General features: G+C 31.1%; 2 protein-coding genes across 5 annotated transcripts in view; one reads left to right on the plus strand and one right to left on the minus strand.

Moving 5' to 3' along the window:
- Positions 1-2,271: 2,271 nt before the first annotated feature.
- Positions 2,272-12,112, plus strand: LOC141451173 (microsomal glutathione S-transferase 1-like). Of its 2 annotated transcripts, XM_074122362.1 has the most exons (3): positions 2,272-2,493; positions 11,346-11,428; positions 11,518-12,112. In XM_074122362.1, the coding sequence occupies exons 1-3, from the start codon at positions 2,368-2,370 to the stop codon at positions 11,765-11,767; spliced, it is 459 nt and encodes a 152-aa protein (XP_073978463.1). In that variant the 5' UTR covers positions 2,272-2,367; the 3' UTR covers positions 11,768-12,112. The 2 variants fall into 2 exon arrangements, 1 of the variants encoding a protein (XP_073978463.1); XR_012456570.1 differs by lacking the exons at positions 2,272-2,493; positions 11,518-12,112 and adding an exon at positions 2,500-11,055 and having other exon boundaries at positions 11,346-11,426.
- Positions 12,113-15,425: 3,313 nt separating this feature from the next.
- LOC141451170 (unconventional myosin-IXb-like) overlaps positions 15,426-21,782 on the minus strand; it is a 32,197-nt gene continuing 25,840 nt past the window's right edge. For all 3 annotated transcript variants that reach the window (XM_074122359.1, XM_074122357.1, XM_074122358.1), the window contains one exon: positions 15,426-21,430. In XM_074122359.1, the coding sequence (XP_073978460.1) occupies positions 21,318-21,430 (113 nt within the window). In that variant the 3' untranslated portion in view covers positions 15,426-21,317. The remainder of the gene's footprint in view (positions 21,431-21,782) is intronic.

Below are 21,782 nucleotides of genomic sequence, written 5' to 3' on the forward strand. Positions count from 1 at the left end.
GAGGTTTAAAATCCATCTGAAGTTACACCATTCGACTTTTCTCTAAATACTAGATTTCTTCAAATTTGCCTTTATACGTTTGCCTCGTATATATTAATGAATTTGATATTTTATTGCATTGCTATGCAGGTAAGTTTCTAAGAACAACTTAGAATGCTGTGTAGGTTGGGCCAAAAACTGCAAGTAACATAAGCTGTAATTGTTATTTTGCACGAGGCAAAATAAAAGACACGTCATACCTATAATTGTTTAATATTCCTCCAAGATCTTTTTGACAGTAACATTTACTAGAGTAGTGATAAGATTAATTTTTCTTAAACTAGTAAACGAATTGTGTCACTTATCGCAGAACAATACTATACAATTCTCTGAGCCAGCGCCATTAGTCACTCTTAACGTAAAAAGTAAAGTAGTATAGTAATGCCTATTTTTACAGGTGGGCTTACGTCAAACAACCAAAATTGGGTGTCCTGGACGGAGGCGACTAGCGAACATAATTTACTATAAAGAGTAAAGTACATAGAATAAAGAACATAGAAGTAGATAAAAAATTAACCTTTAAATTTCCTTTGAAGGTGGCAGCTGCCCTTTAGCAAGAGGAAGGGTAACCAAGACCAGAATAGTATTATGCACCCAGAAAGTGGTCGCCGACTGGGGTCTTTAGGAAAGAGATTGCATGAGCAGAGATGATTAGATAGGAGGAATTTAATCCGATGCGGTCAACCATAAACAAAAGCTAGAAGGAAAACTCAAAGGTAGAGCAAGAATTTTAATAAAATTTCAAAAATGAAAAGAATAAACAAAATATTTGTCATAAAATTAGTAATACTGATTATCCTTGAAACATGGAAACGTTTATACGGGTTTGACTTATTTACTTGCTAAGTATTTCAAGGGCAAGTTGACCTAGAATAAACTGAGATAATTATCTTTATTACTTATTTCTGGTGTCCTAATTTTCCATGGTAGTAGTATATTCATTATTTCTTTATTATTTGCATATTTAATTAATTTAAATACAGTTTAGCTAAACAGAACAAACTAGTTAAAAGCAAAATGAACCAAAGTATTTTAAAACATTAAGCGCTCCGCTCATACTAATATTAATATAAATTGTTTCGTAAAATTTATTTCAATTTAAAGTCTCGCACCAACTTGCAATTTCATTTTTTGTTTAAAAATAATTAATAGTCTTCTACAAGATTATTAACCAAAAAAAAGTTGTTTTAAGATTGAAAAAATCTTCTTTTTTTTAGTATTTCATCTTTGTTTTGGAACCATTGATAAAAATATCATAAAAAGCTTTACATAATAGTTACGACCTTCGGTTACTGCATTCTATAGATCTTTGTAGTGCACCCTTGGGTATATCAGCATATTGTGCAAACAAACTTCATTGTTTTTGAATTGGTGTCTTACACGGGGACTGCGGAGGATGTGAATTGGGCGAAAGTTTAGGTTTAACGATCCTACATGCAAACTGTTGCTCACCATCACACATACTCTCTGTTACGCTGTGGGTGTTAATCTAAGAATTAATTATCCACTTCTAACATTCAATCAAAACTTTTTCTCTATAAAAAACGGAACTATTCATCGTGTCATGAATCTTCATCGTGTAAATATCTATCTGGATGTTGCTCTTGACAGTAAATTCTAAAGAATACTATCACAATAACATAGCATTTTCAGCAAAATTATTTTAATGTTAGCCATAATGCGTAATTTCTGGTCAGGGCACTTCTAGAAAAGGTGCAGTGGTTTAGAGTTGTTCAATAAAGTCTATGATAGAATCAAGTTAAACAGAAAATATTTTGAAAAGGGATGCACATGCTAATAAACGGAATTGATTTTGAACACTTTATAAAAGCTCTTTAAACTTTCAATAATTTTTAAACAAAAATCAAAATTTCATTTTAATTTCAATTTAAAAACTTATATTTCGTGAAAACTTAATTTCGGGAATTTGTTTGGATTTAAAAGCATCTATTTTCAATCAATAAAATACGGAGTATTACAATAGATGCAATGCTTTTTATTCAGTTTAAGCAAAATTACGCAATTAAATTTTTTTTTAACTAAAATTATTTCTTATGGTAACAAGAAACATTAGCTTATGTTCTTTTTGGTGGTTATAATAATATTGCAATTTAATGTCAAAGTTCAAATACTGATATTCAAACTACAAACATACATATATGGATAATTTATTTAATATAAGAATTTCGTCACGCAAGAATATTGCTGCTATCAACAGGCAAATCGTACAAACAGGTCGAAGGGATCAACGTTTCAACGTTACAGTCGGCAATCAATACTTAAGTTGAGAAGACTTTCTTAGGCCAGTCAACAGTTAGCACAAGTGCTATGAAGGAGTCACTGTACACAACTGACAATCCCGTTTTTGCGGGATATGCTTTCTATGCTGCTTTTTTAATTTTCAAGATGATACTTATGTCTTTTTTGACAGGCTATCAGAGGCAAAGAAAAAAGGTGATTTGTTGTCTTTTGTCCCTATTTATTAACATTTCATTTTTATTAAATCATTTTATTGTTGCTATTTAATTATTTTTTAATTTTAATTTAAAATTCTTGCACAAGGTGCTTCTGAAATTTTTGCTGCTTCATGCTTGACTTTATTGCCCATTACTTTTAATTTTGAACAATAATTTCATAACACCATAATTTTAGAGCATTTGGAATTGTAAACACTTACAAAACCACAGTCCTAATATTTCTAGCACAGCAAAATGATATTTATTATTATATGTTAATTTTGATTTTTTTGTGGTATTGAATTAAGCTTAAACGGGATATCTCTTCTCAGAACATCAAATATTTTCCTCGCTAAACATTTTCTTAAAGAAACACAAAATGTTGTAAAAACAGTCACAAGCTTTTTTCTAATTGGTATTTTTACAAGATGGAGAAATTTATCTAAAGGTTGACATTTTTCAACTAACATTATTTGATCACGATTATTTATTGCTGACGGAAGGTTCCGCTTAGCCGATCATTAAAAATTTGCCCCATCGCCTAGCTCATCCAGCCCTCCTAAATTGAATTTTTGGTACAATAGGATTAAAAAAGAAAATAAGTAGTTCTCAATAAAAAATATTTTAGTTACCTACTAAAATAGGCAAACTTAGGAAGTCAAAGAGCTAACCACTCACTGACCCTAACACCCAAAGGCGTCACGCGAAAAAGAGTATTTATGAGGTTGTACACCCCTCTAATCTAGGGTCACATTTTTTTCAGCGATGCAATCCGGTACATTAGGGAGGGAGTAATTTAAATATACTTCCCAGTAAGGCTTTATTTTATAAATCAGATACATCGTTATGCAGTTAATATGCAGTAATATTTATGTATAAAAGATTTCCAAATCAATGGAAAACTTTTTCACGAGATTAGAGGCAACGGTTTATATTAAACGAGAGTGCATGCGTATTTATTCTAAAACATGTGGCTGTATGTACGAGACTTGCCCAAGTCCGTAAATGCAATGGCTCTGAAAATAATACTATATCTAAAAGAACTGTAGGAACGAATTGTTTATTGACACATAACTATGCGGTACGAAGAACTATAATCCGAAATTCCTGGTTACTTTCTCTAACCCTGGTAGCCGCTTAGGCTCTTCAGGAAATACTGCGGGAAATGGGAATCAGGATGTTAGGAACAACCATTCCCAGCTACTAAACACTCTCTTCTCCAACGACCTCTTGGTCGAGTGTAAACTCCATCCAATGCCTGGTATCTGTCTAGGCTTTATAATTTCTAGGAAGTTAAGGGGGAGAAAGCACTTCCTGAAGCCAGAACCTTGCTTCCCATTCAATTCCCTTCCTATATGACCAAGCGTGGCCTCCTATAATGATCCTAGGGTAAGTGTCTTTCTTTCCAACATCTGATGCACTCTCTCCAACAATGTATTAGTGATTACAAGAAGCCGATAGTTAGCTATTTCTGTCTCCTTCCTAAGAAGAGTATGTTTTTCTGCAACACCTGGAATTCGAACATATGGCGGGTTTTGCTCCCCAAGGTCCTGCATCTTGAGAAGCTTACTGTACAATCTTCTGGCTACAGCAAGGCTAGAGGTCAGTAGAGCGATTCCTCTATAACAATCTAAGATATGTAGAAAAGTTCTAGGGTTCGGCAGTCTGGAACAGTTAGTTATTCTTTTTTGGACTGTTTGATTTTTTTGTTAAATACTTTTTTTAACCTTAAGTGAACACTGCTATAAGTTTTATGAAATAACTATAAGTCCATACCAAAAATAGTCAAAGCTCTTGCATTATTCAGAAAATGAACTGTACATTGAGAAGAATAGATATGTAATTACCATACCTAAAATTGGTCTTTCAGAACGTGCCGATATTGATTTTTAATAAATGTTAGTGAAGGACGTTCATTTGTCCGAGTTTTGATTTTACGTTTGTTCGTAAATTTAATTGTATATTTCTGGGTTGAAGATTTTTGAAAGAGGTGTTTTGAATGAAATTTCGAATCATAATTAATCGCATTTTTATGCTGAAATTTTAAAGTTTGGTATTTAATAAGTAAATATTAGTAAATGAGGACAATTGAAACAATAAATTAAGATACCAATTACTTTTTTTTTATTATATAAACAAATAAGTTCGTCAATTGCATGAAAGGAAGTAGGTAATATAAAAAAATAATGATTGGTCCTGATACAGCTGTCCAAGCCAAAGTATAGTATAAAAGCAGTCTGTTTATAGGTACTGCCTTCCTTAATAGGTCTACCAATGATATATTTGATACAAGCTAGAATTAGTTGTTTAGAATCATCTACCGATTTAGAATCGAATGAGCATAAGTGGTTTATTTGAATGGCAATGCATGCAGTTTATTTTACTAGTAAATGAATCTTAGCCTCCAAATGGTGCTGTAGAATCTTCTACTCTCTGAACATTCATCGTATTTGATTATAAAGCTATTTATAGGTAAAATATTTTAGAAGTGAAATTGATCTTTCAATTATCTGAAATTTTTCTTAAATAACATTAAATTTTACCTTCGAAGGACAAAAGTTACTTATCCGAAATTTCCTGATTTGATGAGAGATTTAGGGTTGAGAAAAAGTTGTAAGACAAAGTATTAACTGCATCTGTAAGGCATTCTTGTAAACCAAATATGTACAAATGAAATGACTTTCGAAAAGAAGGAATTTAAGTTCAGGTTTAGAAATAAATAAAGAAATAAGAAATTATTAATTGAATTAGGAATTTTGATTCATACTAAATAAAATTTGGGGAGTTATAAAAACTGTAATTAAAAGTATGGATCGAATTGTTATAATAGTATCTGATAAAAAAACTCGAGTAGTTAAAGAGGATGAAAAGGATGTCAGGTAGTTTTAATAGAAAAGACATTTTTCGTTTATTACTATCATTAAAATTACTTTTATAATTTATTCATAAATAGTATTGGTTACAACCAACATTTTATTACAAAGCTACCTAACCAGCTTAGATCATTACTCCTTACCTACTGCTTAATCGATAAAATAATTGGACTTACCTCAAGCACACACCCTTGGCTTTAGATATTATGATTGCTTTTTACCTTTCTTACAGGCGTAAATGCCATTTATTTCTTCTTACCATATCCCCATTATCTTTCCTTACTAATGAGAAGGAGGTTCTGGCAATACATTCTCCACGTTTCCAGGATACCATTTCAAGCCGACACGGATATAAATTTTATCCTTTTCTGATATTCTCGTAAGATATTTGGATGTTTTATCATAATTATAATTCGATGTTTGCCCATATGACGTGTAATAATATGAATCTAATGTGATTACTTTTTTTGGCCAGTTCTAGTTATCTCAGTTTTTTTTTTTACTAATTCTGAATTCAAAAGGATTATTGCCGCTTCTTACAGTGACTGGTATCTATCTATACATGGTACGAAAAGATTATTTTTGGTTGCATATAATCTCAGCTTGTGTTTTAACGGATTTTTTTTTTTTTTTCATCTAACGAGAGAAATCAACTTAATAATCACATAATTCTTCGAATCATATTCAGCTATATCTGCAGCAACCATTTCAAATGGTAGGATGGTAGGTTTTCAACCCAGAGGCTTTCTTTAATGTTAGTTCTCTCAAACGTCTGACGCGCAGTACAGTCCTTCACAAATTTTTATGCATTTTATAATAAACAATAGTTGCATAAGATAAATGATTTAAATTTAACATTTTAGGATGTATGGTAAAACGATAACAAATTTATTGTTATTAAAGAATATTAAATTATCATTAACCAAAAGTTTATCTCCTATTGTTGAGTTCTCCTTAAAAAAAAAAAAATCCTCTTTAATGTGAATTCTTTTCACTTACTTTTTGACTAGCTTCAGTCGCACATGCAGTTTCTGTGTCATAATAGTCTTTTCAAAAAAGAAAGTTTCTGTATGTTTTATTACTAATTGAAATCAAAAATTTATCTGGAACCATTAGATCAGAGGAATGAGATGATATAATTCTCACTCACAAAAGAGCACTTAGCTGACTTTTTCTTTAATTCGCTCACAAAAGAATCTTAACTTTGATTTTTTTAAAAATAACTTATTTTAACTGCATTAGGAGATAACCCGCAAACTAATTACAACAAATTGATAAATATTATTCATACAGTCTCAAATCAAGTTATTCCGCAAACAAAGCCATACCTAGGACGTAAACCAAAACACCCACCCAAACCTTGGTGGGATGAGGAGTGTGACAGCTTGAGGGGAAAAAATAGAACGGCCTATAAAATGTATAAAGACTCTCCTACATGGGCCAACTTCATAAAGTGCAAACAGGCTACAGCTCAGTGCCGCAGAATATATAAAATAAAAAAGAGGGAAAAATGGATTGAATACTGCTCGTCATTTAACAGATCCTCTCCAATAAAGGAGATATGGAGGAAGGTAAAGGCTCTCAGGCATGGCTTCCACAGGGTTGGACCTACAAGTGGTGAGTGGATCCCAGAGTTCCTCAATGCCTTGACTCCGGAAATTGTTCCTGAGAAAATTCAGTTACCCGAAATATCTGATAGGCCTCACGAACTAAACAAGCCGTTTTCTTACTTAGAACTACTGACAGCGTTGAAAACAAATAATAACACTTCTCCAGGAGAAGATAGGATTCACTACCCCATGCTTACACACCTTGCAGAACCAGGCAAAACTAAATTACTTCAAATTTTGAATGAAATTTGGATGAATCAAATAAGACTAGAAGCATGGAGCAATCAAGTAGTTATACCCATTTTAAAACCAGGAAAAGATTCAGGAAATTATCTGTCTTACAGACCAATAGCTCTGTCCTCATGCGTAGCAAAAACTTTTGAAAGGCTAATTAAAACCAGGCTAGAATGGTGGATAGAATCGGAGGACAAACTTCCGGCATTCCAAAACGGGTTTAGGAAAAAACGCAGCACTTTGGACGCTTTGGCCAATTTTGTAATGGACGCATATGAAGCTTTTACAGACGGTAAGTTCAAGATCGCTGCAAACCTTGATCTAGTAAATGCGTACAACAACGTCCATATCCCCAGTCTTATTCGCAGGATGGATTCTATAGGGGTCCCCTCAAGAATTGTACATCATGTCTGTAATTTCCTTGCATCTCGCACTATAAAAGTCAGATGTTGTGGAAGGTTATTTGGTCCACGACAAACTCATATGGGCTTGCCGCAAGGGGCAGTACTAAGCCCGATATTATTTAACATATTCACAGCAGACGTCGGTGAGAATTTGGGTCCGGAAGTCTGTATCTCTCAATTTGCGGACGACATAATATTGTATTGCAGTAACAGAATATTAAAGGAAGCTATAAACACAATGGATCGTGCTATGACTATCTTCGGTAAATGGTGCTACAACAAGGGACTAACACCCTCCGAAGCGAAGAGTAGTATTACGGTGTTTACTCGAAAAAGAAAGTATACTCTACAATCACCAGTAAAACTGGGAGCACTCCAATTACGAGTAGAGCCGGTCATGAAAACACTGGGAATGTACCTCGATAGTAAATTACTCTGGAGACAGCACATTAGTTATATAGTTAAAAAGTGCGAACAAAGTATGAATATTTTGAGATACCTTAACCACCTTAACTATGGGGCAGATGTTGCAACATCGTTAATGTTATACAACCAACTAATTCTATCTAGATTGGATTATGGATGCTTCCTCTATGGAGATGCGGCATCCACTCACCTTAACCACGTAGACAAACTGCAATACAAAGCCTTGAGAGCAAGTCTGGGTGCCCTGACTTCTACGCCGACTAATGCGCTCCTAGCAGAGGCCAAGCAACAACCCTTGGCAATCAGAAGGAAGTTGTTAGCTTCACGGTTTATCATTGAAAGGTTCTGTATCAAAAGACAACCCAGCATTCAAAGGATAAGCAGAATATCAGCCCGAGTTTTTACCGACAAGTTCTGGCACAAGAAGAGGAGCCCGATATTAGTAAACCAGTTCAGCCAACTATCTCACTTCTCCTTAGAAATAAAACGCTATGATTTGCTCCCTGTTTTCAGTTTTGAGCTGTTGGTTTCTATGGAAAATACTAAGAACATTCATACAAACTTTTTCCAATACAACGAAAACCATTCAAATTCTTGCAACAACGCACTGCTTCTTAACAAATTACACCGCTTTTTTCCCAACGGATATCAGCTCTTCACAGATGGTTCTAAGAATCAAGACGGTGTGGGATGTGCAATGACTGACCTTTCGGCTGACGTCTCCTTACAATTCAAATTAAATAAGCTCGCTTCCATATTCACAGCCGAATTATTTGCTGTATATCAATGTTTAAAGTATGTAGATTCAATAGACCAATCGCTGGTGTTAATTCTCACAGACAGCAAAAGTGTTCTCCAAAAACTACAAAATTCTGGAAATAATGCTCCCGCTTTAATCTTAAAAACTTCCGAATTATTAAATAATATTCTAAGAAAAGGCAAATCGGTACATTTAATCTGGATTAAGGGTCACACAGGTCTGAGAGGAAATGAAATCGTGGATCGTAAAGCCAAGGAAGCGATCTCCCTACAACATACATCGCCATACTCACTGTTGGTCTCCGATATTAAAAACTATGCAAAAGCGGAGTGCTATACAGAATGGCAGCGGACATACGAATTGGCAAAGGCGAGAAAAGGCCAATTTTACACAGCCATCCAATGTAGTGTCCCCAAAAGACCATGGTTTTACAAATACAAAAACCACAATAGGAAGTTTGTTAGCACTGTCATTCGAATGAGGTTCAACCACAATTATTCGCCGCACCATCTAGCCAGGATTGGGGTGGAAACATCTCACCAGTGTTCCGGTACTTCAGGAGTAATAGCAGACGCCAACCATCTAATCCTGGAATGTACTAATAATACTAAAGGAAGAGAGCGTTTGTGGAGGGCAGTGATAGCGACGGGATGTCCGTTACCTGCCAATTTAAATACTATTCTGGCAGCTGATGATGGCAGAATTTACACAGAGCTCTTTGAGTTTATAACAAACAACAGGATAACTCTGTAAATATTCAAGATGCTAAAGAAGAAATTAAATAATGGCTGATTTGCTTGCTCAAGAGGCCAATAACAAAGGGGGGAAAAAAAAAAAACTGCAATAAATTGTCGTTATTGACAAGTTCAGTTTCTTTAACTGGTAAGTTCTTGAATTAATAAAATTGTATTGATCCATTTTTTTTGTAGTTGCCTGTCCACATATATTTTATATCAGGTTGTAGGTGTAACTTTGCAGACAAGTCATCAACCCAATCAATTCGATTATACTATAAACTAAAGTATTTAGTAGCAAGAAATATTGGTGTACTAAAAACGATTTTAATATAAATATTTAAGTATTTGTGGTTTATCTATTAAGGACATAAGACATTTGTAAGGACATTTGTTTTGGAGCGCTTATAAATATTGCTTGCTTATGAATCTTACCTAGGGGTGTCCGATATTTCTATACATTTTATTTGAATTGTAATCAATGATTAATCCTTTAACGAAAACTGTTTAGCGACAATAGTCAAAACTCTTACAAACAAAAGTTGATGAATATTTCTTTATACTTTTTTCAATATCAGAAATCTAAATTTATTAAAAGTTTACAATTTTAAACTGGCAGGAGTGTGAGAATTTAGAAATAGAAAAACTTGTTTTCATTATATCTTTTATATGTACATATTTGTATATTGCTACTGAGTACTTGTAGTGTCAGTGTTTTGTTTTTCTTGAAATGAAATTGCCATTGTGTTTCATGTGAACAACTTTGTAAGCCATAGATGGTTTACTCATCTTAAAATGTAAAAGATTGTTAAGTAATTGAAATTTTCCTAGCACTTCTTTCTTTTGCCAACTTAAGCCGATAATTGTCTATTTACGATAAGGTGCATTCAATTGAAAATATTTGGTTTGTCTGCAATTCTAGATTCAAAAGGCGTACTTGATACAACGGATAAAATCAGCGATATGAATTGAATTGTTTGTTTATCTACTTATTTTTTTTCGGTAATCATTACTAATGTCTTCAAGCTGGAACTGGCTGAAATATTTAAATTTCCTAACATTTCCTGTGAATTAATAGTGTATCTTCCGTTTTTTTTTTTAATTATTTTTTTCTCATACTCTTCTATAAAAGAAAATATTATAAATGCTTATTATCTATTTTGAGTTTGCATCGGAGTATCTCTCTTGAGTTCTCTTAGGCTGGAAACATAGTGGAACGGCGAGCAAAGCGGCGCTGATAGCGAAGAGCGAAGCGGCAAAAACAAAAACTAGAAATAGATAGAGTTGCTCTATCTTCGCTTTGCTCGCCACTATGCGCGGTCCCATATGTTTACTTGTGTTTGATTTCGCCGCTTCGCTCTTCGCTATCAGCGCCGCTTTGCTCGCCGCTCCACTATGTTTCCAGCCTTAAGTGCAATTTTTTTTTTCTGTTGTTTGAATGCTCTGATTTGACATTTCACATTGGTACCATAATAAGGTTTTAGTCAAAATCGGTGCACCAAAAGAACCACTTTACTGGGTAGATTATTATTTTTTTTAATTAAAAAAAAATGCTTACACAATTTTTGCACAACTTGCTTTAGCCAACATGTCGCCTGTTACAAAGAGTATCCAATAGAGGCAACTTTTATAAAATGTTAATAATATCTTTGATACCATTCTTACCTTCCTTGCAAAATTCAACATATTTGCGGAAAACTTGGACAGTAAATTTATGGTTACATTTATTTAAAAAATCAATAAATAAATAAAAAATCAATTAAATAAATTTTGTTTCAAAATTTACGTTTTTTTTCACACTGTTCGAAGGTATTTGTAAATGCCGAGGATGCTACCCTTGCTGGCGCAGAATTAAAAGGAGTTCAGGATGAAGATGTTGAGAGGATAAGAAGGTCTGTAAATACAGTTAGTGTTGTGTGATTATTTTACTTACTTACTTACTTATTTAATGAAATAATTAACTATCTTCTATTGTACTCAGGGCTCATCTAAATGATTTAGAGAACATCCCTATCTTTTTAATATCCGGATTAATACTTGTTGCAGCAGATCCGAATGTTATATTTGCTTTAATGATGTTTCGCCTTTATTTTATAGCCAGATTAGGTCACACTATTGTATACGCTGTATACGTTGTTCGTCAACCAGTAAGAACAATATTTTTTTTTACAGGAGTAATAATTAATATCATTATTGTATTTACTATTTTTGTATATTTCCCGCAATTGTAACTTTGAAATTAATTCTTGAATGTGCTAAAATTATATTTATTATTTAAATGAAACATAATTTATGTAAAAACTGTTTACCCAAAAATATTTTTCTTTCATTCTTGGCAAAAAGTAATCAAAATTAAAAATAACTTGCATGTTTAAGTACATTATATTATCATTTTAACTCAACATATTTTCACTTTCTGTATTTTTAATATATCTTTCTTACTTTATACTTAATGTTTCCTAGTTGTTACTAAACACTGTTTTTTTAAATTAAATATAAACATGCATTTTAATTTATTTTAATGAAATAAGAACACTTTATATCAAACATATTGAATAAAGAAAACTAGACTAGAACTAGTGCACTTACTTCTTTCTGAATGAAACCTTAAATTAGTTAGTAGGCTATAGTATTTCTCAAGAGTTTTTCCATTTTCCAGCTTCATTATTCGTCCAGAAAAAAGTATTGCTGTATTACCACTGTAAAAGTATTATCACTGTACTTATTTTAGAAATAGAAGATACTGCTCATGAAGAGGGTATTGTTATTGTTACTACATAATGCTCTAGGAATAATTCAGTATTTGCCACACCGGTAGAAAAAAAATGTTCTAACCAAATTTAAAATAAGTGTTAGTTAGAAGCATAGTTAAAGCAGATTTCACCTTCCAGTACATCTTTAAACTAATTAATTTTTGTTATTTTTGACGCAAAGAACAAAACTAATAATAATTGAAGATTTTAAAACATAAGTTTTCAGATACCCGAAAAAATCTTTCGGAGAGGTAAGATCGAAGTTTAAGGTAGTAAGTAAATGGCAAAATTGAAAATGGTAAATGACCAGGTTTCGAGGGTTTGGGAATCATCCTAATTATTGACAATTTCCATAAGAGAGGAAAATATGTAGTTCTTAAGACGGCATTGTATATTTGTGTAGCATAGAGGATAGATTTTTGTGGTAGATTTCTGAGAATTGCAGGTGTAATGAGATCGTGGCCAGGTGATTTCTTCTTTGGAAGTTGTTTAATAATGAAAGCGATTTCTTTAGGGTGAAATGCAATGGGTGGCAGTGAAAGAGGAAGAGGTGCATTTAGATCATTGGTGACATGAAGTACTTGGCTAGAGCCTACTATGTCAGAGTGCAGGTTGAATACTGTACAGAGGTAGGAGGTAAACAATTCAACTTTTACTTCGTTTGATTTAGCCCAACTGCCATTGTCTCTTTGAAGCGTGTGTGAAACAGTTTTGTAGGTAGAAAAGTTTTGTAGGTTGCTTTCCAAATTGATCTGTTTTCAATTCTGTAATCGGTCAGATCTTAACTTTTGTAATTCCGTTTTCAGTTTTCGAGTAAATTGGTTGAGTATACATTTGTCTGATGGTATCTGGTTTGTTGCCATCTGTTCAAGTAGCGTTTGGAACAACTTCCAGTCTTTCGGTCCTCTGATTAAGCCAGGTGGAGGTTGAACCAGTTTTGGTATCGTGTCAAGTCTTAGGAGTACTGGGCTGTGGTCTGAGGATAAATCATTCAAGGTCTGTTTATCAGCGTGAAGAGATGAAAGACGAGAAGTTGTAAAGAAGAGATAACATAAAAATGGCAAATAAATACAGTTTTGAATGAACTTAAAAACCCAAATTCTACACATTAATGCGATCTAGCGGATGACCTGTGAAGTAATTATGGCTGAATAATTATCGAGCTTGCCAATAGAGCGCTCTTAACAGATTTTGATGCTGTTGGAATTTTCCACATGTTTATATCTCTGCAATTTAAAATGTCTTTGAGTGGGTTTAATTCTCTTTTTTTATGCAATGTATACATAAAAGGCTTTTAGCGATTACACAGTACACAATAAACAACTGCATTAATAAAAATAATAATTTGAATGTTCTGACTGGCTTGGCCCGGATCGGAGAGGGATGAAAGAATAGTATCTTCAGCGAATGTTGAAACTATTGTATTTTGGGATAGTGATAAGTCAGCAGTGTATATTAGAAAAAGGAAAGGGCCCAATATACTTCCTTGAGAGACTCCAGCTTTTATGGGTATAAAGGACGATAGAGCCTTCCCTTGACGAACGAGGCAGTACTGACAGATATTTAAATAAAAAGTTGCTGTTCTACCTTCATATATAGGCGGTGCGCTTATAGTTTAAAAAATTTGCTAATTTTGCTCATAAATAATAACATAAAACATAATTTTCAGATTATTTTTCCCATTTATTTTGAGAAACTATATTTTATTAAAATTTCTCTCTTACCAGAAAAATGGCAATTTCACTTTCGGCGACGCTGCACTGTGCGCTATTTAGAATTCCAAATTGACAAATAACTCAAAGGAAACCCTCCATTTAAGACAAAAATACATTCGCCATTTGCAGATGCACCTTTTTACCTACCAAATCTAATCCTGCATCAACACCTAGTCCTCTCTCGAAGTAAAACAAATTGTAAATACTCAGAACAAAAAACAACAACTCTGTCTTTTTGCCAAAGTTTCGACAAATTTATTGTTTGAATACAAATAAACAATACATCAATTAGAATATTGAACCACAAGAATACAAATACATATCCAATAATATCCAGGCCCTGAAAAAAACAATAAATTTGTTGAAACGTTGGCTAAAAGACGTAGGTTTTTTTTTGTTCTGGACCGATTACTCGCTAATTGAATCCTTAATATAAATATTTTGCGGTCAGTAAAATTTAATTCAATTTTATTTACATACAAAACTTGAAGTCACAGAATTAAACAGACAATTAGGAACTACGTCAGCAAATAATCTAAGACAGAAAATAAAAGATAATAATCACATATTATTTAAAGCGGACAAATGCAACTCTACGGTAACATTAACACATTCAGACTATGTTAACAAAACGATGGAATTCAACAAAAACAGACACCCAGAGGTTAAGAACGACCCGACAACACTATACCAACAGTAAATCTAGATAGCTATAAAAACTGTCACCTTTATGATATTTAAAAATGAAGCTCAAAAATAAGTATCCATGAATTCTAGAGCACCTATCCCCAGAGCGCTCCCCAAATTCAAATGCAGAATGATTAAGTGTGTGAAGATAAAAAAAAACCAGAATTTTCTAACAAATGTTTTTTAAATTTGTTTGTTTATAGCGTTATTTTAATTATCTATATTTTTTCATCATATAATAAAAACACTTTTGATTCAGTAAATACAAAGAATTTTTATTTATTACCAACTCAAAAGCAATCTAAGGTCCGAATATGAACTTTACCTTTCTGAGTTTTAATTAATATGATAAAAATAAATACTTTTTCTATATCTACGTAACGGATGCATTAGAAATAATGAGAATGTTCTTTTAAACAGATTTAATTAAATTAAAACTTTCCACTTCTTTTCTAAAATAACTATCTTTGATTTAAAGTAACAGTGTGTAAAGTTTTCGGAGCAATAGTTACGGAATATAAAATAAAACATAAAATCATCTTATCTTAACTTCTGTATATTGGTCATGATCGCCCGTTATGTTTATTGTCTCTCAACTAACTATTAATGCTAACTTATTAAGGAATTGAAAATTAAATTTTTTACATTTATTTATCAATTTATTAGGTATACAGCAAGAAAAATTTACATATATATATATATATATTTGATATGTCCCAAAAATGTTTGCAACATAAATGTCCATAATATACATATGTTATTTGTTCTACTTTAATAGGCAAGTACAAATTTATTGAAATTATTTTTGCTTTGTAACAGGTAAAGTAAGAGATTAATGACTCAAATTTTCTGTAAAGGACTAACAAACATATAACTCATTCAAAGTCGTAAATAGATGTGTTTCCAAAACCATTACTTTACATATACCATTTTCTTTTAAAGGGTAATATTCATCAACAATAAATTATAAAGCATTTATTAATGTACAAAACCCGTCAGATTTTAAGATTTAAAGTTTTTTTTTTTTTAAACAACTAAAATGCCAACTGAAAAATATTTACTTTCTTTTTTGTTTCTTTGTTTTTTTTAGTACAACATTTGCCATCTACCATATAGTTTAATTTCTTTTGTCAGAACTATGCATTTTCTGAACAGATATTACCTAATTAGAGTAGGTTAAGCGTAATAATTGCAAATGGATTAACAACAATTAGTTAATACGAATATATATATATATTATTATTATATATTTATATATTAAGTTTGCACAAGAGTAAAAGAATTTAAAAAAAATATATAATTACTCTTGTGACATAGTAATTAAAAAAAGGAATAAGTTAACTTTGCTCTATAAACCATAATAATAATATAAATTGAGAAACAGTTTCCCTTAAAAATTTGTCCGTCCAATAGCAGTATTAGTCTTAAAATTTATATTATTTCACGGTTACACAATCAACATCAATATCAATTAAATTAGCTAGTGTTACATTTTTGTTTGTTTAATACTATTTAAATTTTTTTTTTGTTTGACAATGAAAGGAATAATAGTTACCTACTTTTTATCCAAATTGTTACAAAAATAAAAATGTGTTAAATTCTTTTTAACAAACAGTCCATACCATATCTATCATTCCGGCAAAACCAAAATTTCGATTAAAAGATAACAATTCTATCAAAAACAAAGAAAGAATAAAATTAAATAGGGATGCTAACAAACAACACATCATGTCAGTCCAACTTTAACCGACCATCAAGAAGAATGCTCTTAAATGCATTATCTATAATTGACATCAGTGTTATGTATTTATAAATAATATGAATGGAACAAAAAGAAAATATTGAAGTAAATAAAGAATCACTACTGAGTTTTTTGAAAATGATAAAAATATTTTCGAAAAAAATTAATTATATTTATTTTTTAATTTCTTCTTTCTTGGCCTTGTGTTCCTTGCCTTATTTACATGCAAAATATATCTGTTTTTAATAGATTAATATTATTAAGAGATTTTGTCGATAAGAAGAATACTAACTTTTTAGATTTAATCAAGGGAATTATAAGTTCTATTGTACCAATAGTAACAAGGGCAAAGGCAATTTTTTTTTTGTTTAACGACGAAAGTTGTAAATAAATCTCTTTTCAAACTTTGGTCAGATATACTAATATTTTAGTGCCTTTACATTCAACCCATGCAGCAAATGAATGTATTATTAATCTCAATACACTTATGCTCACTTGTTGCATAAAATGTTACAAAATACTTTTGAATTTTATGTTTATACTATTTTCCATCTCTCTTTTGCACATAAAATATGTTTCATTTATTTATTTTATTAAATATACTTTTTTATAATTCAAAATATATATTTGTTTATCATTTTCTAGTCAAACTATTTTTTCTCTTTTATAATTTTAAGTACCACAATATGCTTATAATGAAGCTATAAAAAAAATTTATATTGAAATATATCATGTCCATTATATTTGAGCAAGTTTAATTCCCCCACCCAAAAAAAAAAAAAAAATCAAATATATTCCTGATTTTTTAATAGTAATAAAATTTTAAGGATCACATTTTGATTGTTACATCACTTCTGCGTTACCTTAATACAACTGTCCTGCCGGACAGTTTTATTTAATCGTTTGCATTATTCTGGCAAAAATTACTTTCTGACTCATGATGGTGTTTGGTTGCTTCGCCCACTCAAGTAGTCTGTAGATTCAAGCTTTTTAGAAAATTAAATGTTCGGCTTTCATCAATTTAAAAATGCCTACTGATTAAATTTACCTAAATGCTAGTTATGGATACATTAAATGAGTTCAAATTGTAACGGCCAATTCTAGCTCTAAACAAGACATAACTGTCTATTGATTGTGGTTTCTGCAGATTCTACTTAACTATTTGCACATATAACCATTTTGATAAGAGTCCTAGTACCCAGCGTAAACTCCGAACTTGTGTCTTTTTTTGGAAATGGAATTGCTAGAATTGGAAAAATACCACAAAAGGTTCTCAGAATCCAAAAAAGTATATTTCAAATGAAAAGTGGAGCGGTGGTGTTGGCTCTCTTTAGAAATTAAAACCTTTATTATTTTCAGCTGTTTACAAATAATTGAAACTCTTATAAAAGAAAGTAATACAGCGGACTCGGCTATTTAATCATTAATGAGCTCTGATAAAATACAAGGAGCGTTAGGACAGAATACGACTAGCAGTTTAGTGAATTAAGAAATTAAGATATACGCTAGTAAAAATGAGTTTAAAAAAAACAAAACGCTAGAAAGTGCTCTAGCCTGATAAAAGAACTATTTCAGGCTGAGACCACCTTTTTACCCGAAATGGTGTCGCTGAAGTTCCATTTAATTCTTTAAATTTAGTTGAGAAAAAACTTTTACCGTAGAATGAACTTGTAATCGTTCTCGGACACAGAGAATTCTTTTCAAAAATTCTGAGCCCCTCGGGATCATAAATTGGAACCATTAAGGCTTAAGTTAGTTCTAAATGACGAAGTGACTCCAAATGTGGATTCCATCAACAGGAAAATGTGATTATTGACACACTGGAAAGCAATAATAAGCTTCCAAGCCAAACTAATATTTCTTCTTAAAAAGCGATCTATAAATATCCTTCCCTAAAATCTTTACTTTTCCCGATAAAATTGCTTTTTACATCAAAAGGAGCATAACATGGAAACAATAATTTTCTATTATTAAGCAGTTGTAGATTAAAAAAAAGTAAATAAACTTCGAATTTATAACAGCCAAATTGCAGCAACCAAACATGCCTGCTCAGATAGAATACAAATTTCGCGTGAAATAAACGTGCAGCAACACAGATGAGTCAACAATCGAAAAATGCTGAACAGTCCTTTAGGGCACATAGTAAAACTACAATTTTCATAAATCGAAAAAAACATATGTTAATACAGATTCAAATCAGATCCAGTCTACACACACCAAGTCAGTTACATTGACTATTTACACAAACATTAAAATATGTATATATTATTTACAAATAGAAATAGTTCCACAATTTAATATTTTTTCTATTTACACGTTTAACCAAGAAAAGTGATTAAGGAAGGAACTAAACTGGAAGACTTCCGAGTAAACCTGAAAATTACATTCATAAAAATTGAAAGAAAACCCATCAAGAAAATAGTTAGGCAATTTAGTTTCTCATAAATGTTTTCCCCTCATTAGAACATACTTAATTGAACATTTAATCCTGGTTGAAAATATATTTTATTCAGTTAATATTTAATTAAAACTTATTAAACGCACAGAATAGTTATGTGGTTAGGGGAAAAAATGAGATTAAAATAAATTGCAATATTTTTTCCTTACATATCTAAAATTATCCAGTCATTAAAAATACTGTTCATTTGTTTTCTTTAAGGAATATTTATTTAATTGTTAAAATAAGGAATGGGCCATAACATTTTTAAAATATTTAAATGCAGTCAAGTAATTCCATTTTTTAATTTAAATCTCAAAGCAGGATTTAAAAGATTTTTTGTTTCCAAAATATGAGGGGCACAATTAATACAAAGGTTAAAATTTACCGTAAATTTAAATTCCGATTGGAAAAAATAGTTGCCGGCCTTTACCTGCCACTTTTTTAATGTACTTAGTTATAACAAATAGTGCCATCAAAACATTTTTAGCCCTCTCTCTACTCACTACAAAATAAGGCACAATTTGATTTCCTTTTTTGGACTTTGACGTACAAAATAGTCTACATGAGTGTTGGTTGTTAAATGAGCTTCGATAGATATTCAGTTTAGAACAAATTTATTTCGGCGAAAAAAAGATAAAAAATCTTTATTTTAGTAAATATATAAACTGGCATTTTAAAAACCAAAAATATTCAAAATTTCATTATTACAAGTTTTAAAAACAACCACTTTCTACCTCTTTTCATTAATAAGTATTCTATCTTGAAATTTGTCGTGAGCCCTTCAACATAATCACTGTTCCAAGATCTTCGACAGAAGTTGAAACAATAACTCGCTCTATATCGAGTTTAGGATTACTACAGCTTCAAATCCAACCAGAGCAATACGTTTAGCTTCTAAATCATCAAAAGAGATGAAACAGCGAGTCCAAAAATATGGGATTATTTTCTGTATTGTCTCTTTTAAAGAAATTCAAGTTTTAATATTAAATGTGAATAATAATCAATTAGTTCTGTACTCCAAGTAAAATTTAAGAAATCCTGACTAACAGGCGGCCAACATTTAACTAGAATAAACATGAGGCCGAAGAAGACAGGCTAATCTCAAGAGATTCCGAAAACCGGTCTCCTATATGTAAAATTATTCAATTGCAGCACTGAAAAGTAGTCATCATAAGCGTGTTCCCCGTTAGCAGCATGAAGCTAAGAAGGTGTACACGTTTATTTCGTCACAAACGAGGTATAACTCCCCTCTGGTGCGCCCATATGAATATAGGGGAAAGCAAGGTAACTAGATTCTGAAAATAAATGATTAAATTTTCTACTCTAAAGCGTACCACTTGAAAAAGAATATGAAAAGAATGCGTCCATCATATTTTACAAACAAATCTCTTTCAGCACCTACTCTATTAGATAAGTTTGGACCTCAATGTTTTAATCCAAAACTTTTAAAAAATAAAAGGATTTTAAGTTATTAACATGAAAAAATCTCTTAAGATTACTTTGTTTAATGAAAAAAAAAATAAAAAATAAATATATACATATAAAAAATTAAATAACTACATAAGTATCTGAAGGCACTGACAATAATTTAAATAATATTTTGAGTTTAATTCGTAATAAAAATCAACATGCTTCTTTCGAGCGCTGCAAAGGCCCTCTAACCACATTATAAACTTTTAAATAGATATAAACTTTACAATATTTATAAATTTGTAAGAAATAACTCTAATTTATTTACATATTATTATTGAAATAATAATAATCATCATAATAATAAATCAGTCACTAATGAAAACTGTATTTTAGTGAATGATTTAAAACTAATTTCGAGTAGATATTTTCATTATCTACAAGTGAATTGGTTGTCACAAAAATTGCAAACTTTTTTCTAATTTAGTTCTTTTTTTTTTTTAGAATTCTTTGTCACAATATTTTAAAACAGTCAAGTTAAAACTTAGCTAAACGGTTCATAGACTAGAACTTCATTGTTTATCATATCACAATTTGTCCAAAAATGAATGGTAAGTTTATAAATGCATTTTTTTTTTTAAATAATCCATAGATTTCTTTTAATTAACTTATTTTAATTAATCAAATTAAATTGGAAGAAACACATCTATAGCGGAAAGTAATTTTGTATAGAAATCAGAGATAACCCTTTTTCAATATTAACAATGGAATGTATTATTATTTTTTAAAAAGGGAAAAAAGTTTTAATTTTATTTAATTTAAAAAACTAAATTAAAGATATTTAATTCTATTAATAAATGCATTTTTTTTTTTTTAATAAATGATCAAACCATTTCAATAGTTTTACATCTACTACTAAACTTGGAATATTTAATGAAGTCTGCTCTAAATGCAAATAAAAATTATATTATTAATAATAATACAATAATAAAAAATATCTATTTAGAAAAAACCATAATCGTTGATGAGATCTCGTTAAACCATTATTGGGTCCTCATCGCAATCTGGATTGTAAAAAGTTGCTGAAGAACTTTCAGATCCACGTTTTTTATGTTTATGAACTACACGATGCCTTGATAAGGGTTGAGCTGTAATCACAAAAAATAAAAATAAAACAAAATAGAAATAAATAAGTTCTATCTAGAAATTTGCATTGCTAGAGGTTATTTGTAACTTTAGAATTTAACAAAATTAAGGAGATTTTTACTGTTAACCCTAAACTGTACTTTGTACTATTTGCCAATCATGCTAAGACGTTTTTTATTTAGCTTTTTTTTTACTTTAAGCTTATGAAAGAGCCAACATGAATAAAGATATTACTGCAAAGTTAAAAAGCTATAATACCACAAAGGCAACTTTCGGAGCAAATGAAGAAGAGGGGGAAATTTGGGAAAGGTGAGTAGTCCTGGAGGCCCACATTTCATGAAAGCTTCGAAGAAA

The sequence above is a fragment of the Rhodnius prolixus genome, unplaced genomic scaffold (genome assembly GCF_049639745.1).
Source record: "Rhodnius prolixus isolate KJV_2025 unplaced genomic scaffold, Rpr scaffold_8, whole genome shotgun sequence".
In the NCBI taxonomy this organism is placed as follows: Eukaryota; Metazoa; Arthropoda; class Insecta; order Hemiptera; family Reduviidae; genus Rhodnius; species Rhodnius prolixus.

Bases quoted from the DNA above. Each gene is read 5' to 3' on its own strand.
- LOC141451173 (XM_074122362.1), top strand. From the start codon at position 2,368: ATGAAGGAGTCACTGTACACAACTGACAATCCCGTTTTTGCGGGATAT. The intron at 2,494-11,345 runs GTGATTTGTTGT...CACTGTTCGAAG, and splicing joins ATCAGAGGCAAAGAAAAAAG to GTATTTGTAAATGCCGAGGA. The intron at 11,429-11,517 runs GTCTGTAAATAC...TATTGTACTCAG, and splicing joins GATGTTGAGAGGATAAGAAG to GGCTCATCTAAATGATTTAG.